This window comes from Amphiura filiformis, chromosome 2 (genome assembly GCF_039555335.1).
Source record: "Amphiura filiformis chromosome 2, Afil_fr2py, whole genome shotgun sequence".
NCBI classification, from domain to species: Eukaryota; Metazoa; Echinodermata; class Ophiuroidea; order Amphilepidida; family Amphiuridae; genus Amphiura; species Amphiura filiformis.
In genome coordinates, this window is record NC_092629.1 from 47,533,394 (window position 1) to 47,557,511 (window position 24,118).

The following is a 24,118-nucleotide window of genomic DNA, read 5'->3' on the forward strand; positions in this document are numbered from 1 at the left end:
TAACATTTCCAGAAGTGCGATTTGTAGCACGCCATGTTACTTTCAAAACTCAGTCATTGAATATTCCCTTTTTTAGCACACCAACTTTGGTCAATCCTTCATGTAATTATTTCGTGTAAGCTAATCCTAACCCTAACCCTAATCCTAAACTAACCCTAATTTCTGGTATAATTACATGAAGGAGTATTAACCCCAACTTTGTTCATACTACTTATTATGCATGTAGATGTGCTAACATAGCCTGAATGCAGTGTGTATTTAGACAAAACAGAACATTAATTTACATGAAAATGTAACTACATATATTTGAATGGGGCTTCAACTTTTGCCAATATACTGCAGTTTTCTTTGTTTTTTTTGCGAAATGTTCATTTCAAAAATACTCAATGACAATTTTAATGACTTATCCTTTCCTTTATTTTAAGTAATTCGTAAACAATTTCAATTCTTGTTTACACTTTCCTTGGGATCACATTGTGTGGTTTGAAGTATGGTAAAAGGAACAACAAAATTCTGACTGACTGATCCATTATTAAAAGATGGTTCATGGAGAGGCCAAATTAGTTTTGCAATTGCATACAAACTACACAACTTTCTTCCTTAACGACTCTAAATTACTATGTATCTCTTGCCTTAAGTGCATTAATAAATTCTGACCTCTGCTTTCTAGTGATTTAATTGAATTACAGGCACTGGTGAGTATATAGGCAGGGCCGCATTTTCGCGCTAACACAAGATTATGTTTTGATTATCAAGCAGGTTGTTCCATTTTCAATTTGACGGTACCATTGGGCTATTCCAATTGAAATCCATACACCCCCTGTGGAAGTAATGACCTTAATCTTCCACACAGGGGGTGTAGATTTTAAATGAAGTCACCCATACAGGTAATGAGATGACCCTATTTGAAATTCATACTAATTGTGTGGAAAATTAAGGTCATACATGTAGGGATGTTTGGATTTAAAATGGAATAGCTCATTTTAAAAATTAAAAAATTTATTTTACCGATATCCGATCCGATACCGATATTGCAAATATCGGGCAAATACGATATCCGATCCGATAATCAGTTGAGTTCAATGTTTATGGATTATGGATTGAAAAGTAGGAAGGAATTAGTATATTACACATTCAGGATAGTAGCAAGCAAGCCTTGTGCCCAATACTATTTTGACCAAGGGTTAAAAAAAGGCATTTTTCAATCAAGTGATGGATGGTGATTATCATCTTTTAGAACATTCATCCTAGAAAATAAATTGCAAGTCCAGAAACAGACACTTGAAATCCTCAGCAACGTGTATAGTGCATGATACTAGTCTTGTTGTGCAAAAGTAATCATCCTAAGTGTCAAATGTTTGACTCCATATGGTACGGAGAGGTTGACTTGTAAGTTGTAAGCCTCACAGAATGGTGCTCACGTAGCTGGGTTATACGCACATCATCAAGAGCTTGCCAAGTCGCTGCTATGTTCATTGTGTGCACACATACTTCTATAGTTGTTGGTGTGTAGGAGTGAAAGGGAAGAATTGAAGCAACAAACATGAGCATGGATCAGTGGCAAAACAACTCCGATTTAAAAAGTATATTTTGTTGATGATGTCCAGTCTATTTTAATTCAGTGGGGACAATTACTGAATGGAGTTATTATGCATTTTAGAACACAGATGAGCATTTAGAAAAAAATAATTATTGCTATTTTTATAATTCTATTTATGATAAATTTAGTTTACTTCTGATTTATTTTCTTGTGTATATTCAGTGATGTAAGTAAGCCTGAAGAAAAAATACGGAAAATTGGGAAAAAAGCGCGTAAATTAGGGCTAAAAAACCCCAAAATGGGCTGAAAATAAAAGAAATTGCGTAAATCTGGACTAACCTGAATTCTGTAAAAATACCGAAAACTTACATCCCTGTATATTACCTTGTAGAAATTACGTATTGTTTTTACCTTTAAAAATAAAATATCATTCAATTTAATTTCAGAAACTTTGCCACAGTAATCCCTGAAAAAAATGAGGGTTATAAATGCTAGATGGGTTTGTCACATTTAATTTGTTACTCGCTAAGGCCTCAAAAATATTGTTTGATTGGCGTAACCCGATTTTTTTTTTTGTGCAAAAAAAATAATAAAAAAAATAATGAAATTTAAAAATTTAAACAAATTTAAAAAAAAAAGAAGAAGAAAAAGAAGTTCCAATGCCTTTATCGAATGCAATTTACAGCTAAAAAAGTATTTTAAAAAATCTGACTTACCTACCCTAATTTTCTTTTATGTTACACCAATCAAAGGCCTAATTGCTCTCTTTTATTTACAACAGCAACAACATCCTCCAGAGTATGCAATGTACACATATCTTTTAGAATTTGAGAAAAATGGAGAGATGTACACAATGTATATCTTCAGTAGACAGCACTAAAAGAATTATCATTTCCAACAGTGTACTAGTATACAGTACTACATCCATACAAATTTGGCAAAAAAAAAAGAAAAAACAAAGCGCAGTGATTTATAGTGTGCTGCACACAGGCACAACACCTAGACGTTCATCCACAAGCCTCAGCACACTTTACAGGTTGTCGCTGACGACTACGCTAAATGCCCTGTGCAGTCAAGTGCCTAATACTATAGAGACAGGTCTAGATTTTAAGGGCATCCCATTTTTATTTTGTAATTTTAATCTGATTAGAAGATGACATGCAGCATGTGGACTGAGAAAAATGTTGAGATGTACATTTTGTATCTTCAGTCATCGTCGTCCTATGGGTCATGACTAAGGCTGTGACCTATCGGGTAATGACGTATTCGGGTACCGAGGTAAATTTCAGGCGGGTAACCGGGTACCAAATTGCAAAAAAAAAAAAAAAAAAAAAAATTGAATTTTGCACATTGTTTTGTAATTTTAATATGAAAATTGATACATAGTTTTCATGTCATACTCTATTAATGATATCAAAATGCATTGAATTTGAATTTTCATATTAAAATTACAAAACAATGTGCAAAAATCAATTTTTTTTTTTTTAGGTTTAATTCGGGTAATCCGTAAATGGAATTTGTATCCGGGTAGGGAAAAAACGGGCAGGTACCCGAATATCCGGGCTTGAGTCACTGCCTTAGTCATGACTGACCCGTTGTGACCCTTTTGATGATGTCATTCCAGCTATTTCGGTCAGTAAGAGATAGTCCTGTACGACACTGTTTCAGATTTGAAGCAGGTTTGACTGCCAAAAATGGCAAAATATAAAGTTTCAAAAACTATTGTTTTAAATATGTTTTCTAGACTGAAATTTTGTGCAGAATTCATTTCTGAAGTCAGAAATGCACAATCTGTCATTGTTTTCCTGATATGAGCATTACAGTAGAGGCATATGCTTTTGACGGAAATAAAAATATGAGATCAATAAGTGACAACATCATCACAACATATTTGAACTCTATTGGCACACTTATAAAGGCTCTGCAAGGCTCACATCATGTTGTAGTGCAAGTCTGACATCTGATTGGTGCACACACATTGAATATAGGTCACATGATTGCGCAATATTACAGGTACTAATTGTTGCTGATTTTGCTCAAAAATGGGGTGGCGAGTCAATTTGATAAAAAAATTAGAACTAAAAAAATATGCATTTTAGCACAAGTTTGATACCATATCCCTGTAGTACTGTATCATGGGAATAACTGATTAGTTTTTCTGAAGTCAGAAATGCAAAATCTGTCATTGTTTTCCTGATATGAGCATTACAGTAGAGGCATATGCTTTTGACGGAAATAAAAATATGAGATCAATAAGTGACAACATCATCACAACATATTTGAACTCTATTGGCACACTTATAAAGGCTCTGCAAGGCTCACATCATGTTGTAGTGCAAGTCTGACATCTGATTGATGCACAGACATTGAATATAGGTCACATGATTGCGCAATATTACAGGTACCAATTGTTGCCGATTTTGCTCAAAAATGGGGTGGCGAGTCAATTTGATAAAAAATTAGAACTAAAAAAATATGCATTTTAGCACAAGTTTGGTACTATATCCCTGTAGTACTGTATCATGGGAATAACTGATTAGTTTTTTAAACATGCCGCCCTCATATTTTTTTTTTTGCGATTTTTCGAAATGCCAAATTTTACGTAATTTACAGATGTCACAAATTGATAAAAAAATTAGAAAAGAAAATTGAGAAGGAATGGAAAAATATTAATGTTATACCCAAGTAGGAACTTATACTGTGCATAAGTGATTAGTTTTTCAAGCCTATAGCTCTTGTAGTTTTCTTGTAATCCTGATTTTTATAAATGGCGGGAATTTTTACACACATCAAAATTTTAAGGGGTAGGGGAAACATTTTTACATTTTGCAAGTCTTTCCCTTAGTTACAATGAAAAAAGTTAGGTATCAAATGAAAGCCCATTAAATACTGCATAGACTGGTAGGTCAACCATCACTGTAGCACCTTCCTATCAAGAGTTATGATTTTTCAAATCAATTGTTTTGCCGCAAAACGGCTTATTTTGGCATGTCAATTGTCACGAGGCATGTCATATTTGAATGATTCTGGCGTGCAAATGATTAAGTCAATCACAAAACAAATACCTGAATCCATCAAATAGTACCCTCAGCTGATATGTTAACATTTTAAAGGGCCATATCTATGTATATTGTAGACTCTATGAGTATACAAAGTTGGCATGTGAAAATTTTTGTCACTCAAAAAGTGCGTTTTTCGGGCAAAATCGGCCACAAATCAACATTTTGTAGCAAAACGATGTACGATGCACGCGTTTTGACAAAAAAATCATGTTCTACAAACAATTTTACCCTAGAAAAGACACCTTAGAAATTAAACATAGCTATTTTCACTCTGGGGTGAATTTTTACACACTTTGGCAGTGAAACCTGCTTCAAATCTGAGACCATGTCGTACACTCTTTGATTCCATCTGTCCAACGTGTCTTCTGTCTACCTCTTCTGCCATGTCCTTCAACATGACCTTGAACAATGATCTTCTCTTGTATCTTCAGTAGACAGCACTAAAAGAATGTTATCATTTCCACAACAGCGTACTGTGTATACTACCCAGGTACAAATTTGGCCAAATAAATGCCCTGTGCATTCAAGTGCATACATGTACTATAGAGGCAGGTCTAGATTTTAAGGGCATCCCATTATTATTTCATTGCAAACATTAAAACTGACATTTCCTGAGCAAAACACTGTTTTCCCCAATTTTATGCTATTTTTAAAACCACAGCCTTTCTGATTTTAATTTCTAATATTTTTCTGATAGGTTCTTATCTCTTCCTCATGATCATCTGTTCTCTCTTATTCCCAGGGATGACATTTTTCCTCACTTTAGAGGAATTTCACTTGTTCGGCTTAATTACTCTTGCTCGGCTTGTTCGGCTTAATTACTTAATTGCACAAAAGTAAAATTGCTCCCTTTTGTGGACTAATCGTCTGTTTTGATTTAAAACATCTGCCTCATCACATGTGTCTGTAATACAGGTCTCATATCTAAATTTCTACATGTAACTTCCCACTAAGGCAGGGATTTTCGAGTAATTTTGTACCGCATACCTGAAACATTTTTCGGCGGGTAAATCGAGTACCGAAATTGAAAAAAAATCTTTTTAAAATTTTTATTGGCACTGCACAAACAATTAAAAAAATGTCTACTGTACTCGATGTTCAATGATCGCACACATGTATATATCGTGAAATCGGCGATCGTATGTTTGAAATTACAGGTACTGTTATGGTATTTGCCAGTATTTCAGGAACAATTTGGTTGAAAAAAACCAAAACAATGGTGGGTATTTATCAGAGGGGGGTATAATTATAGAGAATATTGAATTCATTTGGCCAAACAGCATAATATTTTTTTAATTTAATCCCAAAATAAAATTGCGCTGTGTTTTTCTTGAACCAGGAGTATACGTAGAGGTCTACACAAACATTATGTCACATAACGTCACTACATCAAGCATGATGTCATACCTAACATGAGTAATTCACACTTATTGAAGTTGACTATCTCCTCTATCAGTCCCCATAATTCTTAGCATAATTGTTCATCCATGCCATGACAGCAAGACAAGGACACAGACAAGATTGCTGACGTAATGTGATCGCCATGCTATGCATTATGGGATATTATACCGGTGAAATGAAATGACCACCATTTCATAAAACAGGTCAATTTGTCTATGCTTGACTGTGCAATAACAAATTACTATTTCAGATATGATGCAAAGACAGTTAATTAAAATGTCTCTCTATTGAAATGAGATCAGAGTGATATATGTGATATCTCGCGATGTTTTTTTAAATTTTTTTCAATTCATAAAAAGCTGTCACATATATTGCATGAATCACAAAGAATCAACTGTGATTCTTGTCAGGGAATTTGTGGGAATCATAATTTGGTTAGTGTATCAAAAGAATCAACTTTGATTCAAGTTGCAAATCATTTTATCTTTTTAAATATAAGATTCGATGTTAAATCTCTAAACAATCGTTTCACAGACTGTCATTGAAATTCTATTTCTAACCCCTGATGTTGGACGCAGGTTATTAGCACTCAGGGCATAATTTAGTCGGTATCGCATCGCATTTTGCTACTCAATCTAGGTCACTTGCGATTCATTATTTTCGATGCATCGCATATTTTGCGATGCAAAATTTTACCACTTACAAAACATGACATACTATAAACTCACCTTGTTGTCAATAAGAGCTAATAAATTGATATGTGCATGCAACAAAATTAAGTTTGTGTTACTTATTTACCATGTTTTCGTGTTATTTGCCTTCAGGGGTCATAATTTTGGCAGTATTTTGCCTTGTATTTTGCCGTGTGTGCACACAGGATCGCTATGAAAGCGGCCATCTTTGTTCTTGAATTTTGCGGTTTGTTTCTAGATATATTTTTAGGAAAACTTTTAAAATATTCCTAAAATCGGGAGAATTAAATCTGCTACTCAAACTTGAGAAACTGCTATACAAGTAGAATTTTGCATAGCACTTTTGCTACGCAAAATCTGATCACTAAATTATGCCCTGTTAGCACTTGTCTGGCATTCATTAGCAGGGGTCACATTTTTGCGCGTCTGTTCAAGTGCGCATCCTGGGACCGCTTACTTTTTTGGTTTTGGACAGTTTGGACCCGTTTAAAATAACAAGTTGAAATTGACCCACTGGTCCGATCAAAACTGCAAGGACCCCTTAAATTTTACGATGCACAAAAGCTTTTAAAATTATGTTTACAAATCCTTTGCAGAGTTGCTCATAATAAAAATTTGTCATTGTCAATACAAAAAAAGGACCAATTATGACACAGAAAACTCACAAAATCTTCCAAGTATGCTAAATCAATGGACCCCTTAAAACTCTCATTGGACTGCTAAAATTGCAAGGGTTTTGCAGGGCTTAAAGAGTCCGGAAAAAATCATTTGGACCATTCATGTTTTTGAGCTCGCGCTATCCTGTTCATCATGATTGGTTGGTTTAATCGAGTACCCATGGTTTGAAAACAATGTATCTCAAGTATTGCTATTCTAATATAAAAAACATTCAAATTTTGATTGTGATTTTCCAGAAGACACCCGTCTGGTCACAAGTTAGTGCCCCACCAAAGTATGACAAATTGTGTTTTACGACTGAACATGAAAGGAAAAAACTAAACAACATACCACAAAGTGAGATAATGCTTCCACTGTCTTCATGGACAAATTTCCTGGTGACAGCCTCCTCCATGATCTGTTTTACCTGCAATCAATAATAAATAATCAATAATCATTAAGTAGGATCCAATAATCAACATCAAATATTATAGGTCCCGATTTATGCATTCAAGCATACGGGTCCGGATTCAAGCACACGGGTAGCTGGGCTATGTAGGCATATATTTGTCGATATTGGCAACCTGTGTGCATCCACTTTAAAATTTATTTTCTTGTACACCTGTCTCAAAATATGGACATAAACTGTTTGTATGCAGGCCTGAAGCAATGGGGCCAGGGGTAATGTTTAAAGAAATGCCCCCCCCCCCCCTCCCCAAAAAAAAGTTTGTCTCAGTGACAGAAATTGCTGTTTCCAAGTCCTAGCTTAAAATTAACTGTCAAAATTGCCCCCTGGACCTCCACTCCACTGGGCCTTTCCCCAGCAGGGGCTCTAGGCTCTAAGACAGGCCCATGCACCCCACCCATTGAAGCTCTAGCTTCACGCTAGCAAAGTCTGGCTTTGCCCCTTCTTACAAAAATAACTGGCCTGTTTGTCATGCAAAGAACCAAAGCACAGTACTTATTAGGGGTTTCATTTTCTTCGGAAGGGGGGGTCCAAAATATAGGGGTCATAGATTTTTAGAAAGAAAAGGGGGGGTCATAAAATTTTTGATGACTGAAATGTAGGGAGTCACAAGATGACCATATAGTGTGTTTATTTTGTTCAAAAAGACTGATTTCATTTTCAATACAATTTAAGCCTGTGTAGATCCTTCGAAGATGGGGTGGGGGGGAGGTCATAATATTTTGGTTGCCCAAATAGCGGGGGGGTTCGCAATTTTATTGATGCCAACTTGGGACCTCCCTTTCCAAAGAAAATGATAGCCCCCTTATTTGGGTGAGTATGTGCAGGTAATGAAAATATACATGTCCGTTTGAGCGCCCTCAGCAAATTTATTTTCATCACGTTACATCATAATGAATGACTTGGGTGTGCGCCGGGGCATGTTAGTGTTTGGTAGTCACTTCAGGTTGGTTGCACCACGCAGCACACATTTTTTTCCAAAAATATTTGTTAAATCCAAAAATTTTTAATGTGTATGTCAAAATGTTTTTACCTCTGTCGTTTATCCAGGGTGGGTTTTTGACAGATTGTTCGGGGAGGAAAGAATTCAATCATCAGGTTGACATGAGGTGGAAAGCCAGGGTTCAACGTACGTTCTCCAATTTTCTCCAAAAAATAATATTCGTGGAGTTTTTCCGAGTTTTGTATTAGTATAGGATACCACTGCATTTTGTACAAGTAGAGTAATTGAAAAAAGATTCACAATTACCATATTCGTCCGAGTATAGTCCCACGTTCGAGTAGGCCTATAGTCCCACCCCCCATTTTTGAAAAAATTCCAGAAATTGTAAAAAAAAAAAATCAAATTCAATGCATTTTGAAATCATTAATTCCGTTTTTTAAAGTTGCAAATCTTTTAAAAACTAGATTGTCTCAGCAGCAGGGGACATTAGGCTGTCATGTGCATCTAGGTGTAGAGGCTTATCCTCTTATTCCCACTTGAGCATTCTCAAGTACACTTAAAGTGTTTTGGTCTCCTGGTCAAGTCAGTTTTAATTTAGGGGTTGTTGTTATGTTGTTATAGCAACAAGCTCAGTTTTTCTGTCCAGTCAGCTGTCACTTTAGTGGTGTGCAGCCATTCAGGTCTCCCGTCTTATTGTTAATTCCTTTGTTATGTCCATAGTTCTCCTAGTGATGCACTTGCAATTGTTCCTTCGATCTTGATGGACCAAAATCCCACCCACCCTCCCAAAAGCTGGAAGGGTGATTCAGTAACTAAATATGGTTAAAGATACTCCAATAAAATGGTATGTCCAAATATGCTGCTTTATGCTTAAAAATAGAGGCTTTGTATGGAATTTCTTGAAATCTTGAAGAATATCATTAGTAAATTGTCTCCACTTTCTACTGCGTTTTATAGAAGGGGAATGAATGCTTTGTATGGAGTTTCTTCAAAACCTGAAGAATCTCGTCTGTAGATTGTCTCCACTTTCTACTGCGTTTTATGGTGTTTAAATGTGTTACGGAGTTTCTTCGAAACCTGAAGAATCTCGTCTGTAGATTGTCTCCACTTTCTACTGCGTTTTATGGTGTTTGAATGTGTTATGGAGTTTCTTCAAAACCTGAAGAATCTCGTCGGTAGATTGTCTCCACTTTCTACTGCGTTTTATGGTGCTTGGATGTGTTAAGGATTTTCTTCAAAACCTGAAGAATCTCGTCTGTAGATTGTCTCCACTTTCTACCGCGTTTTATGGTGTTTGAATGTGTTACGGAGTTTCTTGAAACCTGAAGAATCTCGTCAGTAGATTGTCTCCACTTTCTACTGCGTTTAATGGTGCCTGGATGTGTTAAGGATTTTCTTCAAAACCTGAAGAATCTCGTCTGTAGATTGTCTCCACTTTCTACTGCGTTTTATGGTGTTTGAATGTGTTACGGAGTGTCTTCGAAACCTGAAGAATCTCGTCTGTAGATTGTCTCCACTTTCTACTGCGTTTTATGGTGTTTGAATGTGTTATGGAGTTTCTTCAAAACCTGAAGAATCTCGTCGGTAGATTGTCTCCACTTTCTACTGCGTTTTATGGTGCTTGGATGTGTTAAGGATTTTCTTCAAAACCTGAAGAATCGCGTCTGTAGATTGTCTCCACTTTCTACTGCGTTTTATGGTGTTTGAATGTGTTACGGAGTTTCTTGAAACCTGAAGAATCTCGTCAGTAGATTGTCTCCACTTTCTACTGCGTTTAATGGTGCCTGGATGTGTTAAGGATTTTCTTCAAAACCTGAAGAATCTCGTCTGTAGATTGTCTCCACTTTCTACCGCGCGTTTAATGGTGCCTGGATGTGTTAAGGATTTTCTTCAAAACCTGAAGAATCTCGTCTGTAGATTGTCTCCACTTTCTACTGCGTTTTATGGTGTTTGAATGTGTTACGGAGTTTCTTGAAACCTGAAGAATCTCGTCTGTAGATTGTCTCCACTTTCTACTGCGTTTTATGGTGTTTGAATGTGTTATGGAGTTTCTTCAAAACCTGAAGAATCTCGTCGGTAGATTGTCTCCACTTTCTACTGCGTTTTATGGTGCTTGGATGTGTTAAGGATTTTCTTCAAAACCTGAAGAATCTCGTCTGTAGATTGTCTCCACTTTCTACTGCGTTTTATGGTGTTTGAATGTGTTACGGAGTTTCTTGAAACCTGAAGAATCTCGTCAGTAGATTGTCTCCACTTTCTACTGCGTTTAATGGTGCCTGGATGTGTTAAGGATTTTCTTCAAAACCTGAAGAATCTCGTCTGTAGATTGTCTCCACTTTCTACTGCGTTTTATGGTGTTTGAATGTGTTACGGAGTTTCTTGAAACCTGAAGAATCTCGTCTGTAGATTGTCTCCACTTTCTACTGCGTTTTATGGTGTTTGAATGTGTTATGGAGTTTCTTCAAAACCTGAAGAATCTCGTCGGTAGATTGTCTCCACTTTCTACTGCGTTTTATGGTGCTTGGATGTGTTAAGGATTTTCTTCAAAACCTGAAGAATCTCGTCTGTAGATTGTCTCCACTTTCTACTGCGTTTTATGGTGTTTGAATGTGTTACGGAGTTTCTTGAAACCTGAAGAATCTCGTCAGTAGATTGTCTCCACTTTCTACTGCGTTTAATGGTGCCTGGATGTGTTAAGGATTTTCTTCAAAACCTGAAGAATCTCGTCTGTAGATTGTCTCCACTTTCTACTGCGTTTAATGGTGCCTGGATGTGTTAAGGATTTTCTTCAAAACCTGAAGAATCTCGTCTGTAGATTGTCTCCACTTTCTACTGCGTTTTATGGTGTTTGAATGTGTTACGGAGTTTCTTGAAACCTGAAGAATCTCGTCTGTAGATTGTCTCCACTTTCTACTGCGTTTTATGGTGTTTGAATGTGTTATGGAGTTTCTTCAAAACCTGAAGAATCTCGTCGATGGTAGATTGTCTCCACTTTCTACTGCGTTTTATGGTGCTTGGATGTGTTAAGGATTTTCTTCAAAACCTGAAGAATCTCGTCTGTAGATTGTCTCCACTTTCTACTGCGTTTTATGGTGTTTGAATGTGTTACGGAATTTCTCCGAAACCTGAAGAATCTCGTCAGTAGATTGTCTCCACTTTCTACTGCGTTTAATGGTGCCTGGATGTGTTAAGGATTTTCTTCAAAACCTGAAGAATCTCGTCTGTAGATTGTCTCCACTTTCTACTGCGTTTTATGGTGTTTGAATGTGTTACGGAGTTTCTTGAAACCTGAAGAATCTCGTCGGTAGATTGTCTCCACTTTCTACTGCGTTTTATAGTGGGCTATTGGTTGCCTTCATGCTTTCCTCCCTTTCTGCTGCGTTTTTTATACCAGGGTTATAAATGCTTTGTTGCTTATTTGGAGTATCTTTATTTACTTGGTTGTCAATACCAGTGGATTATATCAGTAAATGGTTTAAGCATTGATGCCGTATCTTGCTGAATACAAAATGTTCGTTTGCTAGTGTTGGCATTGTTTATTCTTTTGGAGATTTCTAATTATTTAATTGCGGTTAAAAATGCTGTTTTCCAATCCAATCCTCTGTTTGATCCAAAGATGTATCTGTTTAAGATATGCTTAAGATTTGCTTAAGATGAAATTTGGTTAAATGTGATTCAGAAGTCAACTTTTGTTTGTCCAGCCTGTATGGTTGGCTTGTACACATTTTTCCAATAATTTGTGTATTTATTGATTTATATGAAGATGATAAATAATTCCAAATGCTTGCTGCAATTAATCATCTCAATGTATATAATTTGTTTAATTGATATGAAATCTGTTATTATCTCAATATAGTCTTAATTTCTATGAGATTGTGAAATTATTATAAATAAGCTTATGTGTATTAAATGGTCCTCATGATCGTGGGGGCAATGCGGAGTCTATTCTTTGCGTTGTTGTGCTTTCCTGCTGTCTCGAGACAATAGAGTATGACATGAATACAAATTATCAATTTTCATATTAAAAATACAAAACATCTTGAATTTTTTTTAAATTTTCTTTTTTAGGTCAACCATGAATGATCCTAACTTCTAGTCTAGGTCTAGGTCCAGGGACACTCCAAAACCTAAAACACCTAAAAAACGGGTGGGACTATACTCGGACCAATACGGTATTTACAATATTAATTGTGCCTGCTCTCAGCTCACGATTCGCTGTGGCCGGTGCATATAAATACCAACACAACACAAGCTTATGTTTTAAAAAGTGTTTTATTCGCGGGTATTGGGGTCGTTCAAAGCATTGATTAGTTTTGTGTCATTAGTGCATGCAGATCAAGGTCACTGTCCTGGATGTGTAATTTGTAGGCACCTAGATTCCATAGCAAAATATTACAAATGTAACAGGTTTTATTTTCACACCTCTGGTTGGTTGCTGTGTAATAGGGCGCATAAAAATAAAGAGTTGTAAAAATACAGGCTGTGACAGCAGGTGGCATATGTATCTAGTCATACCTGGGAAATACATCTAGGAAAATAATGTGTACCAGTACAGTTTTATCATATTTAATAATCCGATTTAATTTAATATTTCATAAACCATGTCAGTTTATAAGGCAGAGTAAAACAAATAAGTTTAGCATCCACTTCCGCTTCCTTTTTGGAAGATTCTAAAATTTTCTTTTTATTTTCTAAAATTTCAGTTATTAGTTAAATACCGGTAATAATGAAGTTCTATAGCCTTGTTATTATAGTCATACAAGAAGCGCTAAGGAAAGTTTTGTGATCAGTATAGGGGCCTTACCTACCAGAAAAACAAAGACCTCCTGTTTTTCCAGGTAACATTGTGTACATTGCAAAAGAGGACCAAATAGGGGTTTTACACCAAAAAAGGACAAAAGGACAAGAGGATAAGTGCTTATTTCGAACACTGGCCTAATGTATATAATTATTTTAGCCATAGAAAGCCAAAAACTGATATCATGTCATACAGTGTTTTTCTATTGGAGTAAAAAGCCAGCTTTTATCCGGTTTGGGGATTAAAGATTACCAGTAGAAAATGCTGTCCTCTGGTATTTGGCCGCAAATGCCGGCTAAATTTTCTCCGCTAGTTCGCCGGCATTTATCTTTCTTTTAAAACTAGGATTTTTTCCGGAGAGGAGAGCCGGCTTTCGTCAATTGATAGAAAACCACAGTCTCCGTATTCCGGTTCACCACAGTGCAGGGACTTACCGGTACTGAAGCTTTGAAAAGTTTAATCACAATGTGGGGGATGACAACTGGCAAATATGCAAATGACATCAGCGGCATCGGGTATTTATCTGGTATTTAGAGCAGTAGAAAATCAAGGTGAGCAGGAATATTCCGGTTTAATCTCTAACCTGAATGATTTTTTATTATACCGTTAGAAAAATGATGGGGCTAGTGTAATTTATATGCCTCATCTAAAGATTCCCGCCATCTCATTGGCTTAAAGTGCGGGCATAGTTTTGCCTATGTACATGTATGTCCGCAAAAGTAACTATGCCCCAGGCATAGTTCTGTGTGTGCTTTGTTCACAGCGTAAAATTATATTAATTACGCACACATTAATGTTTTCACACGCTATAATTATGCGGAAATCGTAGATTGTAATCTGTGCCGTTTGCATTAAAACTATCAAGTTCTCATCCCAAAATCGATGCTCTTTAAAACCAAGCAGATGACAAGAATATTCAGATTTGGTATACATTAATTTAAACCTATTAATATTGACTACTTTTTGTTCGGGGCATGGATAAAATTATAGGCCCATGGTGATCTCAAAACCAGGGTTAGCGGTGCCTGGTTAAAGCAGGGGGTCTAGTGGAAGCTATTTGGACCACTTTAACCCTGAAAACAGGGCGTCCAAACTAAAAACAAAGGTTCCTAAAACTTTATTTAATTTAATTTGACATTTCAGACTGGTACGGTAGGCCTCACGGTACCGGTAATCAGGCTTTGCCGTTTGAAATTTGCAGGGGAGCTTTTTTATCCTCTCCTTGAGTGAGCTACAGTAGAGCATTTTTACTGTATACATTAGGGGTTCATTCATATATTTTCATGACTAAACGATTGTTTATGTTACATACGTAACATTCTGCGTGCTGTTATTTTCCTCCACAACTAAAAAATATCGTCATTTTAGACTAAAAACTACCAATTTCTTATCCTTTTTAAAAGTTTTTCCATTGCCAATTGTAAGAAAACGTTTACTTGCTCAGTCCACCGTGTTTAGACGCACTCGAACATCGCGTACATCATTCGCGCTTTGCGTAAATAGCTCGCGAGTATACGCGCGTATATCCTACTCGCGAGCATCCATCGGTTCTGACGCGGCTTGTTTAAAACGACCAGAAAGCAGGGCATAAACGTTGTTTATGACCGCCTATCGACCAATCACGCATACTGTTATATAACGCGTATTAGTCCCAAACAGAAATGTTTGGTAGACTCATAACCGGTGCGATCTTACCTTCCGATGTTGATTAAGATACTTCTTGCATCGATCCCGAGATGCGGAAAAACCAATAGTCATTTTGTCCCACATAAATGAATAAATAACAAAAACCCCCGATCCCCGGTGGACTCACCCAAAAGGTGACGTCACACCATATGATAAATCCCTTATCCGACTTGGGATCCCCTACCGGACCAAACTTGTAGGGGTGGCGGGGTCGGGATAATCAACATCGGAAAGGTAAGATCGCGACGGTTATGAGTCTACCAAACATTTCTGTTTGGGACTAGACTCAGTACACCGGTCGATCTTACCGTTCCGATGTTGATTAAGATACTTCTTGCATCAACATCTGAAAGATCGATCTAGCAAGTAACCGACGGATGGAGGTACAAGATTGGTCAGCATCTGATCAGGGATCGGGAGGCGGTAACGATGGTTTTCGCGAGGTCAGAAAATATTTTCCCCCAGCGGTCGAGAAACAAAAAAGACCACGCGATCACAGACATAAACCTCCTTACTTAATAAGTTTGGTGGTTAAGAATAGCGACACTGGTTCTTACCATGCTGAGTATTCTGTATAGTCTGAAAACCTGGTACCCGTACACCACCGTATTATGATCGCCGAACAATGTCGGTAAACCTCCGCCCGTCTCTGATTACTAACGTAAGCGGAAGTATCGTAGAGAAGGGCGAAGGTGGCTTCCGGGACACCGCCTGCTAGATCTCCTCAAGGGACAACCGAGCGGTATACCCAAGATGATGAGATAGCTCGTGTCGAGTGGGTCGTGGGACGCGAAACCTTCGCGATCCCCGGACCCCACCAACACCTGGACCAGCCATTGCGACAGCGGCTGGACCGAAAGGCTCTGTAAGGGTGATGAATGCGGTCGTGAGTCCCTCGCAAGGCTTGTGTTCGGAAGAAATAGTGCTGCAGCGCCTTATCGGACACCCCAGCCTATCTTTGGCTTCAGCGAACCTTGCCCAACCCTGGGGATTGGAGAGGGACGAATGTCGGTATGCACCGCGCCCGTTCAGTAGTCACGAGAACAGAGCGCCCGAAACAGTGTCGCTCCAGTGTTTGTGAACACGGAAGCTAACCTCGAGACCGTGTGCAACTCAGCACCGCCGTCCCGAAGCCAACGCCAAACCGGAAAGCCATCTTGAGAGTTACGTATTTAAGCGCCGCTTTGGACGGAAGGTCAAAAGGTGACCCTTAAAGTAATCTAAGACTGTGTTGGGACCCCTTAGGAGGATCACTTTCCTTTTTGGTAGACACTCGTTGAACATACCGTCGAGGCGTAGACTAATAAGGTAACCATCGGCTATGATAGTCGACCCGTCTCGAAACCTCGGTGAATGGAGAGGACAGCTGACTTATAGCTGGCCCCAGTGGCCCGCTGAAGTCTTGCTTGGAACTTTTCTGTCAGAAACTCCGGAACTAGCAGCACAGAGGCTCTAGCGGGAGAGCTATTTGTCTCATTGCACCAAGCGTAGTATGGAGCCAGACTCTGGCTATACGTCACGGAGGGTAGACTTCCGTCTAGCCCGGCGATGAGAAAAACAGCTTCTGATGAAAAGTATCCCTCGCGCTGCGCGTTCCTGGTAAGGGCCATGCAGCTAACTGCAGGTGCTCTAGTGATAGACTGGGTACCTCCGCTCCGGGCATCCGGAGTAGATCTGGTACCTCGGGGAGTGCCAGCGGCCTTGCCGCTAGCAGAATGACAATGCAGTCTTCCCACCCGATCTTGGCCACCACCCTCATGAGTAGTGAGATCGGAGGGACTGCATACATGTAAGCTGTCATCCCTCCCCAGTCTATGGACAGAGCGTCCACGGTGAATGCTTGGGGGTCCGCGACCCTTGAGCAGTACACCGGCAGTGGATGATTGCGATGAGATGCGAACAGATCTTTCGAGGGGTGGTACATCCCCTTGAAGATCGTCTGAGCGACCTGCATGGAGCAAGGGACCATTCTGCTGGTCCCGACACCCTTCCTCGTGACAGATTGTGCGCGAGGATGCTGGTGACGCCCGCGATGTGTATCGTTCTCATCGGAATCTGCCTGAACTTGCACCACCCTATCAGGTGTCGTGCATGCAGGCTCAATCGTGGTGGCCCGGAGTCCCCTTGTCTGTTGGGGTAGGCTACCACGGTTGTGTTATCCGTCAGGACAACGGTATGTGATTCCACGATCACCTCCTCGTAAGCGAGGGAGGTTGATGTGAAACTCTGTCTCTATGGCCCCATAGGCCCGAGACGGAGTCTCCGTGGATGTGGACCCCCAGCCCCGTTTTGGCGCTATGGTCGTCACCACGTGACATACCGGGGTGCAGGAAACCTGACACCCTGGGTCAAATTGGGCTGATGGGTCCACCACCAGAGTTCTCTCGCGCGATCTCCGACAACGGAACCGCGAGCGATATTGGGTGACGACTGGGCCTGCAAGCAGGCTAGAAGGTGTAGTTGGGTAAGCCTAACGTAGAAAGCGGCAGTACAGTACGAGGTCTACCATACTGGCCATTAGGCCTACCACCTTCATCCATGCCACAGCGGGTTTTGCCCGAGACTCGGCCAAGAGTCAGGCACACCGCACCATGTTCGTCACCCGCTCGGGTGAGAGCACCGCGAACCCCTCCGTGAGGGTGATCTGGGCCCCTACAAATAGTGGTGTCTGCGTCGGGACCACGCTGGACTTTTTTGAGCTGCTGACTATCAACCCCATGAGACCCGTAGTCTTCAGTGGAGTGCATCCGTATATGAGCCAAACGTCCAGGTAGCAACTGATGTTGACACCCCTGTGCTTCAGGTACGCTGCCACCGCTCTGACCAAGAGTGTTAAACACCCTGGGAGAGATGGACAGGCCAGATGGCCGGTATCAAAACTGGTAATTTTGATCCTGTACCTAGAAGCGCAGATGCCTCCGATCTTGAGAGGCGATTGGCATATGCAGATAGGCGTCCGAGAGATCTAGCGATGCTGTTCCCATGCCCCTGATGGGGCAGGCTAGCACCGAGGCGAGAGTCCCCATTCTGAACCTCTTGGGCCTGAAGAACGCCTGCGGTTCCGGATGGGGCTCCCGTCGCCGGTCGCCGGTCTTCCTTGGAGCCAATGGCTCCAAGATCACCCGTAGAGCGGGGGGTAGACCGGGACAATCGCCCGCTTCGTGAGAAGCTGTGTGATCCCTGTCAGTAGTGCCCGGCGCTGGGGGCCGTCTGACGGCACTACTGTGGACCTCTGAAATGTGCAGGCAATGTGGGGAGACTGGGTTGCCAGTCTGTAACCCCCACTCACCACTGACCATACCCAGGCGCTCAAAGAGATGGTTTCCCACCTCTGGGTGAAAGCCATAGCGGTCGATCCACTGGGAGATCCCCTGTGGAAAAACCGCTGAGCCCCCAGGAATGCTCTGCCTAGCTTCCCTTGGAAGAGCGCTTGCTCTTCTTGGGGCTTGCCAGCTGTTCCTGTGCTACCTTTGCGCCTCCCAGAAATGGGTGCTGCAGAGGTAGTGGGCTCGGGTACTGTTGGTGGTGCACGGCCTGCTGAAGTCGGAGCTCCTACCCATGGTAAGGGCAGTTTCCGACTTCTTCAGAGTGCTCCGTTGGTAGCTTCTTTGCACGGTCCTCCACCGTGGCGCAGAAGCATCCAAAGAAAAAGGACCCTGCCTTTCCATCGCGTTGAGCGATTGGAGTGGCAGGCCCCACCCCCGGGCGCTGAGTGGACACCCTATGGGCTAGGCCCATGGAGCTCTCGTTGAGGCTAGCTGTTAGCACCGCTAATAGGCTCACCTCGCGGAAGAGCTCAGATGTTGTCTGAGCGTGATACACGTGGCGACATCTGGGTCCCCTCTGATCCCCTCAGGTAGGTCCGTGGTCCTCCCGCGTTACACGCAGAGGAAGCGTGCAAGCAGCGGCGTCATAGCTCTACTGAGCTCGACAGCCCTACGATATCTACCCGTGAGGTTTGCGGGAATGAGAGTGCAGGCGTCCCCTGTGAGGAAGCAGCAGCTGAGCATCCTACTGAAAGGATCCCTGGTCCTCCTCCATGGACTCCCCCTTAGGGGGTGTCCGGAGGAAGATCAGTGCTGTTGCTCCCTCGCGGGGCAGCGGGGAAGGAGAATGTAGTGATGTCACTACGGACTCAGCTTCCGACTCCTTTCCCTCGCCCACAGTATCCGTATCATGCTCCGATGATGACGGTAACTGAGGGCGGGCATCTGAAAGCAGGTAAGAAGGCATAACCACTGTGTGGCTCGCCGACTACCTGCCAGCAGAAGAGGGAGTACTCCCGCAAGACCCTGAGGTATCCGCCATGGCACCACTGGGTCCGCATGCTCTCGCAGCCGTCGTCCTAGCGCTAGCAGCACGTGGCCTACCCTGATCAAGATCTGGGTTAGCCCCATGCCGGCTGGCCTGGTCAACAGCTGATGTTGGTACTGCGTGGCCATCGCTAGGCGACACTTGCCACGGTGCTAGGCCGTGGAAGAAACACCCTGCGGCGGGTACCACGGGGCATACCCAGCCGGCAGCTGATCCTGAAAGGATCCGCCACCAGGGTAACCCCATGGTACTGCAGTACCAGCACCGCCTCCCCCCCCCCCTTGTTGCCACAGAGACTGTGGCGACTAAGGCGGGGGCTGCGGTACCGGTGCGGGATCAGCGTGGGTACCCGTGAGGGTTCCCAACTGTGGACCGCTGTACCCTCGCCACACTGCGTTCCCTGAATGGAACGCTGCCATGTGACAACCCCAGTTGGTTCTGCTAAGACTACACCCACAGCGTTAGCCGCGGTATCGTCTCTGCTGAACCCATGCATGCTAGGTTTCAACCCAGGCAAGCCCGGGGTACCCTTGTATGCTGCCCGTCGCTGGCTACTACTGTGGCTGTTTGAGCCCGTAGATATGCCTGCAACAGACGGGTGTCCTCCTGCTAAAAACCCGTGAGGATTTTCGCTAGAGGACTGGTATCCTCCTGCTACAAAACCCGCTAGGGTTTTCGCTGGTGGTTACCGCTCTGCTGCCTGCTACTTTGCTCCGACGTATAGTCAGTGCTTTCGCTGGCTGCTGAGCCTTTGGACGCGCTTAGCAGTCCCGAAGGAACCGCCTGCTTGTCCGGGGACCGGAGCCCCTTAAGCAGACCTGCCATGACCCATAGGGGCTGTCACAGCAGAATCTACCGTATCGACTGGTATCCTCCTGCTGCAAAACCCGCCAGGGTTTTCGCTGGTGGTTACCGCTCTGCTGCCTGCTACTTTGCTCCGGCGTATAGTCAGTGCTTTCGCTGGCTGCTGAGCCTTTGGGCGCTTAGCAGTCCCGAAGGAACCGCCTGCTTGTCCGGGGACCGGAGCCCCTTAAGCAGACCTGCCATGACCCATAGGGGCTGTCACAGCAGAATCCACCGTGTCGACCTTACCAGTGCCCTTGGTAGATTTCTTCTTCGTCTTATGGCGATGGCGGAGCCTATCCCAATCGTCAAGCTGGAACTCGGAGAGTCCTAAGCAAAAGAAAGACATCTAGAAGATCGTGAGCACTCCCTGTGGGTGAAACAGAGCGGGTGTGGGTCCCGCTCCGTCACCAGGGAAGGGCAAGCCCGACAGGGCCGAGGCGAAGCGAGGAGAAAAGGGAGGGGCACTACCCCCCAACACGCGACTCAAGCCCAGTAAGCAAACCTGAGCACGGAGGCTGGTCGCTAACGTTAGTGGTAAAGTAAGGACTGGCTAACTTTATTACTAAAATGTCAGGCGGGTCCCTACCAATCCCCACCGTATGAATATCTGATTAACTCGTCTTATCGGACGGTAATGAAGACATAACGATAGAGTAATCACCCTAACATAGCAACAATAACCTACCGTACATGAAATACAATGTGTATGTACGAACATCTATTGTAACTTACAGGCTGCAATGGTTGTTTTACGTGGGAAACAAAATGAATGGCGTCAACGAGCGGCCATTTTGAATTGCTCGTGTGTCCCGTATACAAACGGAGGCACGATATGTAGCTAAGTTTTGGATCGTTTTTTGTCACTCTTTCGCCAGAAAATGCCGTCAAAACTATCCTCAGCCGAACAATACCGGTTTGGTTTTACCTAAGGTGTGAAACTACAACCGATATATCTACATTTTAGTCGAGTAATTGATACACAGTGCTATGAACAATCGATAGGCACGTCTGTGTCAGTCGGAGACCAAGGAGGATAAGGGACGATCATATGGTGTGACGTCACCTTTTGGGTGAGTCCACCGGGGGATCGGGGGGGTTTTTGTTATTTATTCATTTATGTGGGACAAAATGACTATTGGTTTTCCGCATCTCGGGATCGATGCAAGAAGTATCTTAATCAACATCGGAAGCGGTAAGATCGACCGGTGTACTGAGTCGTATGAATGTACTGTTTATACATGTATGTGGTTATTATTGTTACACCAAAGGTAGGCGAGTAAAAAGCTCTTTATTTGAGGGGAGTGATGCGGAGCAATCATTTTAGCTCTCCTCAAACGGCAAAGCCTGCGGTAAATAAAAGGTTTAAAAAGCTTTTTAATTTGTGTTTTCTCAGTTGTTACAATGTATGTTCAGTTTTACTATAATAAATTATTGGAGTTCAATTTTTCATGTGTAGATATTCACACGACACAGACATATCGACCTTCACATCACACCAGGGTCAGAAATTCGCAACCAAGTACGAGACTCCTTTTAGATTCTCCAAAAAGTCCAAGTGTAATTTTGCAAGAATCCATGGATTCTCACCATAAAACTTTGTTTGATAAACTGAAATATTTATGGGAATCCATTAAGATTCTTGCAATTTTATTGGCTAGAATCTTTGCAAGAATGAATGGATTCTCGCAGAATTTCTGACCCTGTCACACAAACATGATGTATGACAAATAAATTAACAATTGTATACGGTACGGGTACGGTACATGGTCATGTGTTATATGGTGGGACCCCAAAATAGTGGGAGGCGTTACATTTTTCTCTCCTCTTTCAGATTTAACTTGTTGTTACAGAGCTGTTCTTTGTCCAATTGCATAAAGTTTGGGCTCATTATACAGCTTGATTATTCTACTTTTCAATTATATGTTTCACAATTTGAAATTATCATTTATTTAATTAGTGAAAAATATTAAAATGTTAACGAGGATAAACCTGGAGGATAAGCGGTAGAGGATAAGCGGTAGAGGAGTATGTGTAATCTCTATGAGAAATGTTGTGGAAACATGATATCTTTTTGAATTTTAGATTTTATCATTGCCAAATTCTGTGCTATACATGCAAATCATATCTCAAATCAATGCTTGTTCATTCAATATTCATATTCAACTATTAATTTGATCTATTTCATGTTTACAAGTGCTCACTGAGAACTGCAAGTCACAAGACCCACAATTTTTCCCTATTCTCTACACACAAATGCCTGGATTTTCAGTCACAACACACGTTTTGGCTTTAAATTGTTGTATCTTGAGAATTATACACCCTAAGATAGGAAAAGTATACATTTTTGGAAAGCATTTTACCCCAGGAATCCAAATATGCAGTTAAAATAAATGTAGGATACACTCTAAAGAAAATATTTTCAAAAATGTAACCAACATTTGGTGTGTAAAGTTACGTACATTTTCACACCCTGTATCACCACTTTGGTCAATCATAACATAGCAAAAGTAAACATTTTATTAAAGCTCATAGTTTTGCCTGCCACAAAATTAGATTACATTAGAGGTATTCTATATCAGTAGCAAATGCAATAAATTATCAATTTTCTAGTCAAATTAATTTTTTTCATGATATCACCCTATATATTTTCTTACACACCCTGTATACCAACATCAATTTTGCATTGTTGGATTCCTTGGAACATAAGCTTTCCAAAAATGTATAGTTTTGTTGGTGTGAGATGTATAGTTTTAGACATGTATCAATTTTAGTGAAAATGAGGGCAAATGATCAAAATCAGTGCTTGTAACGCAAATGTGCCCCACCATATGACACATGACCACATATGATATTCTACATGTATGACTATGTAAAAATATAAGTGAGTTTGGCTGCAAAATGTGGTAACTACATGTCACATAAAGTCTGTGTTATATAGTACATATGCACATGCTCAATTAATATTTTTATGTACAGTCTACATCAGCATGTACCAGCTGTTCGAATGAAATCATTTTCAACATCAACGCACAGCAAGCATTTGCGGGTGCATTTAATGATTTGGATACCAATTACGGTACCAACATTTGTGTGCACATACTAGAAAGACAAATTATGTGAAGAGCTAAATCCGATATCGGTCATATAATGTCATTCAATCGTGGCCTCTAAAATAATGCCACAGGTCACTGGAAACTGACCACCTGTACGCTGAAAACATGACAAGACTTGTCAACAACTTTAAGCTTACCTCTTTTTTGACAGATCGCAAGAGCTTTTCCCGGAACTCTTTCTCTACGGCTGGGTGATCCATGGTGAGAGAATTATCCACAAATATATATCACTAGTATCAGACAACAGATGTCGAATTAAAAATCACACAAACAAGTAAATTATACTATATTTTTCGCTGCTTCAATTTCGGCCATGGTGGATGTTGTCGCTGGCCTGGGCAAAAAATTATTTTGTTTGCTAATTTTTTTCTGCCGATAGATGGCGTAGTAACAAACAAAAAAATCAACACAGGCAGCGACAGGTGCGGTTGGATTTAGCACGAGACTAAATTGGTACGTTAAGAAAAGACAGGAAAGCTCGCTCACGTCCGCTAGCACACTGGAAAGTTTACCACCCAGCGGGCCACCCAGCAGAGAGTTCATCAAAAAAAAAAAAAAAAAGAAGAAGAAGAAGTTTATGAGGCCGGGATATGAGGATGA

At 41.2% G+C, this 24,118-nt stretch overlaps 1 protein-coding gene across 1 annotated transcript in view; it reads right to left on the minus strand.

Annotated features, from left to right (window-relative positions):
• LOC140141075 (small G protein signaling modulator 2-like) overlaps positions 1-23,857 on the minus strand; it is a 128,282-nt gene extending 104,425 nt beyond the window's left edge. The window contains exons 1-2 of the mRNA XM_072162848.1: positions 23,656-23,857; positions 7,704-7,779 (exon numbers count right to left, since the gene is read on the minus strand). Coding sequence (XP_072018949.1) covers positions 7,704-7,779; positions 23,656-23,718 — 139 coding nt within the window. The 5' untranslated portion in view covers positions 23,719-23,857. The remainder of the gene's footprint in view (positions 1-7,703; positions 7,780-23,655) is intronic.
• Positions 23,858-24,118: the final 261 nt, after the last annotated feature.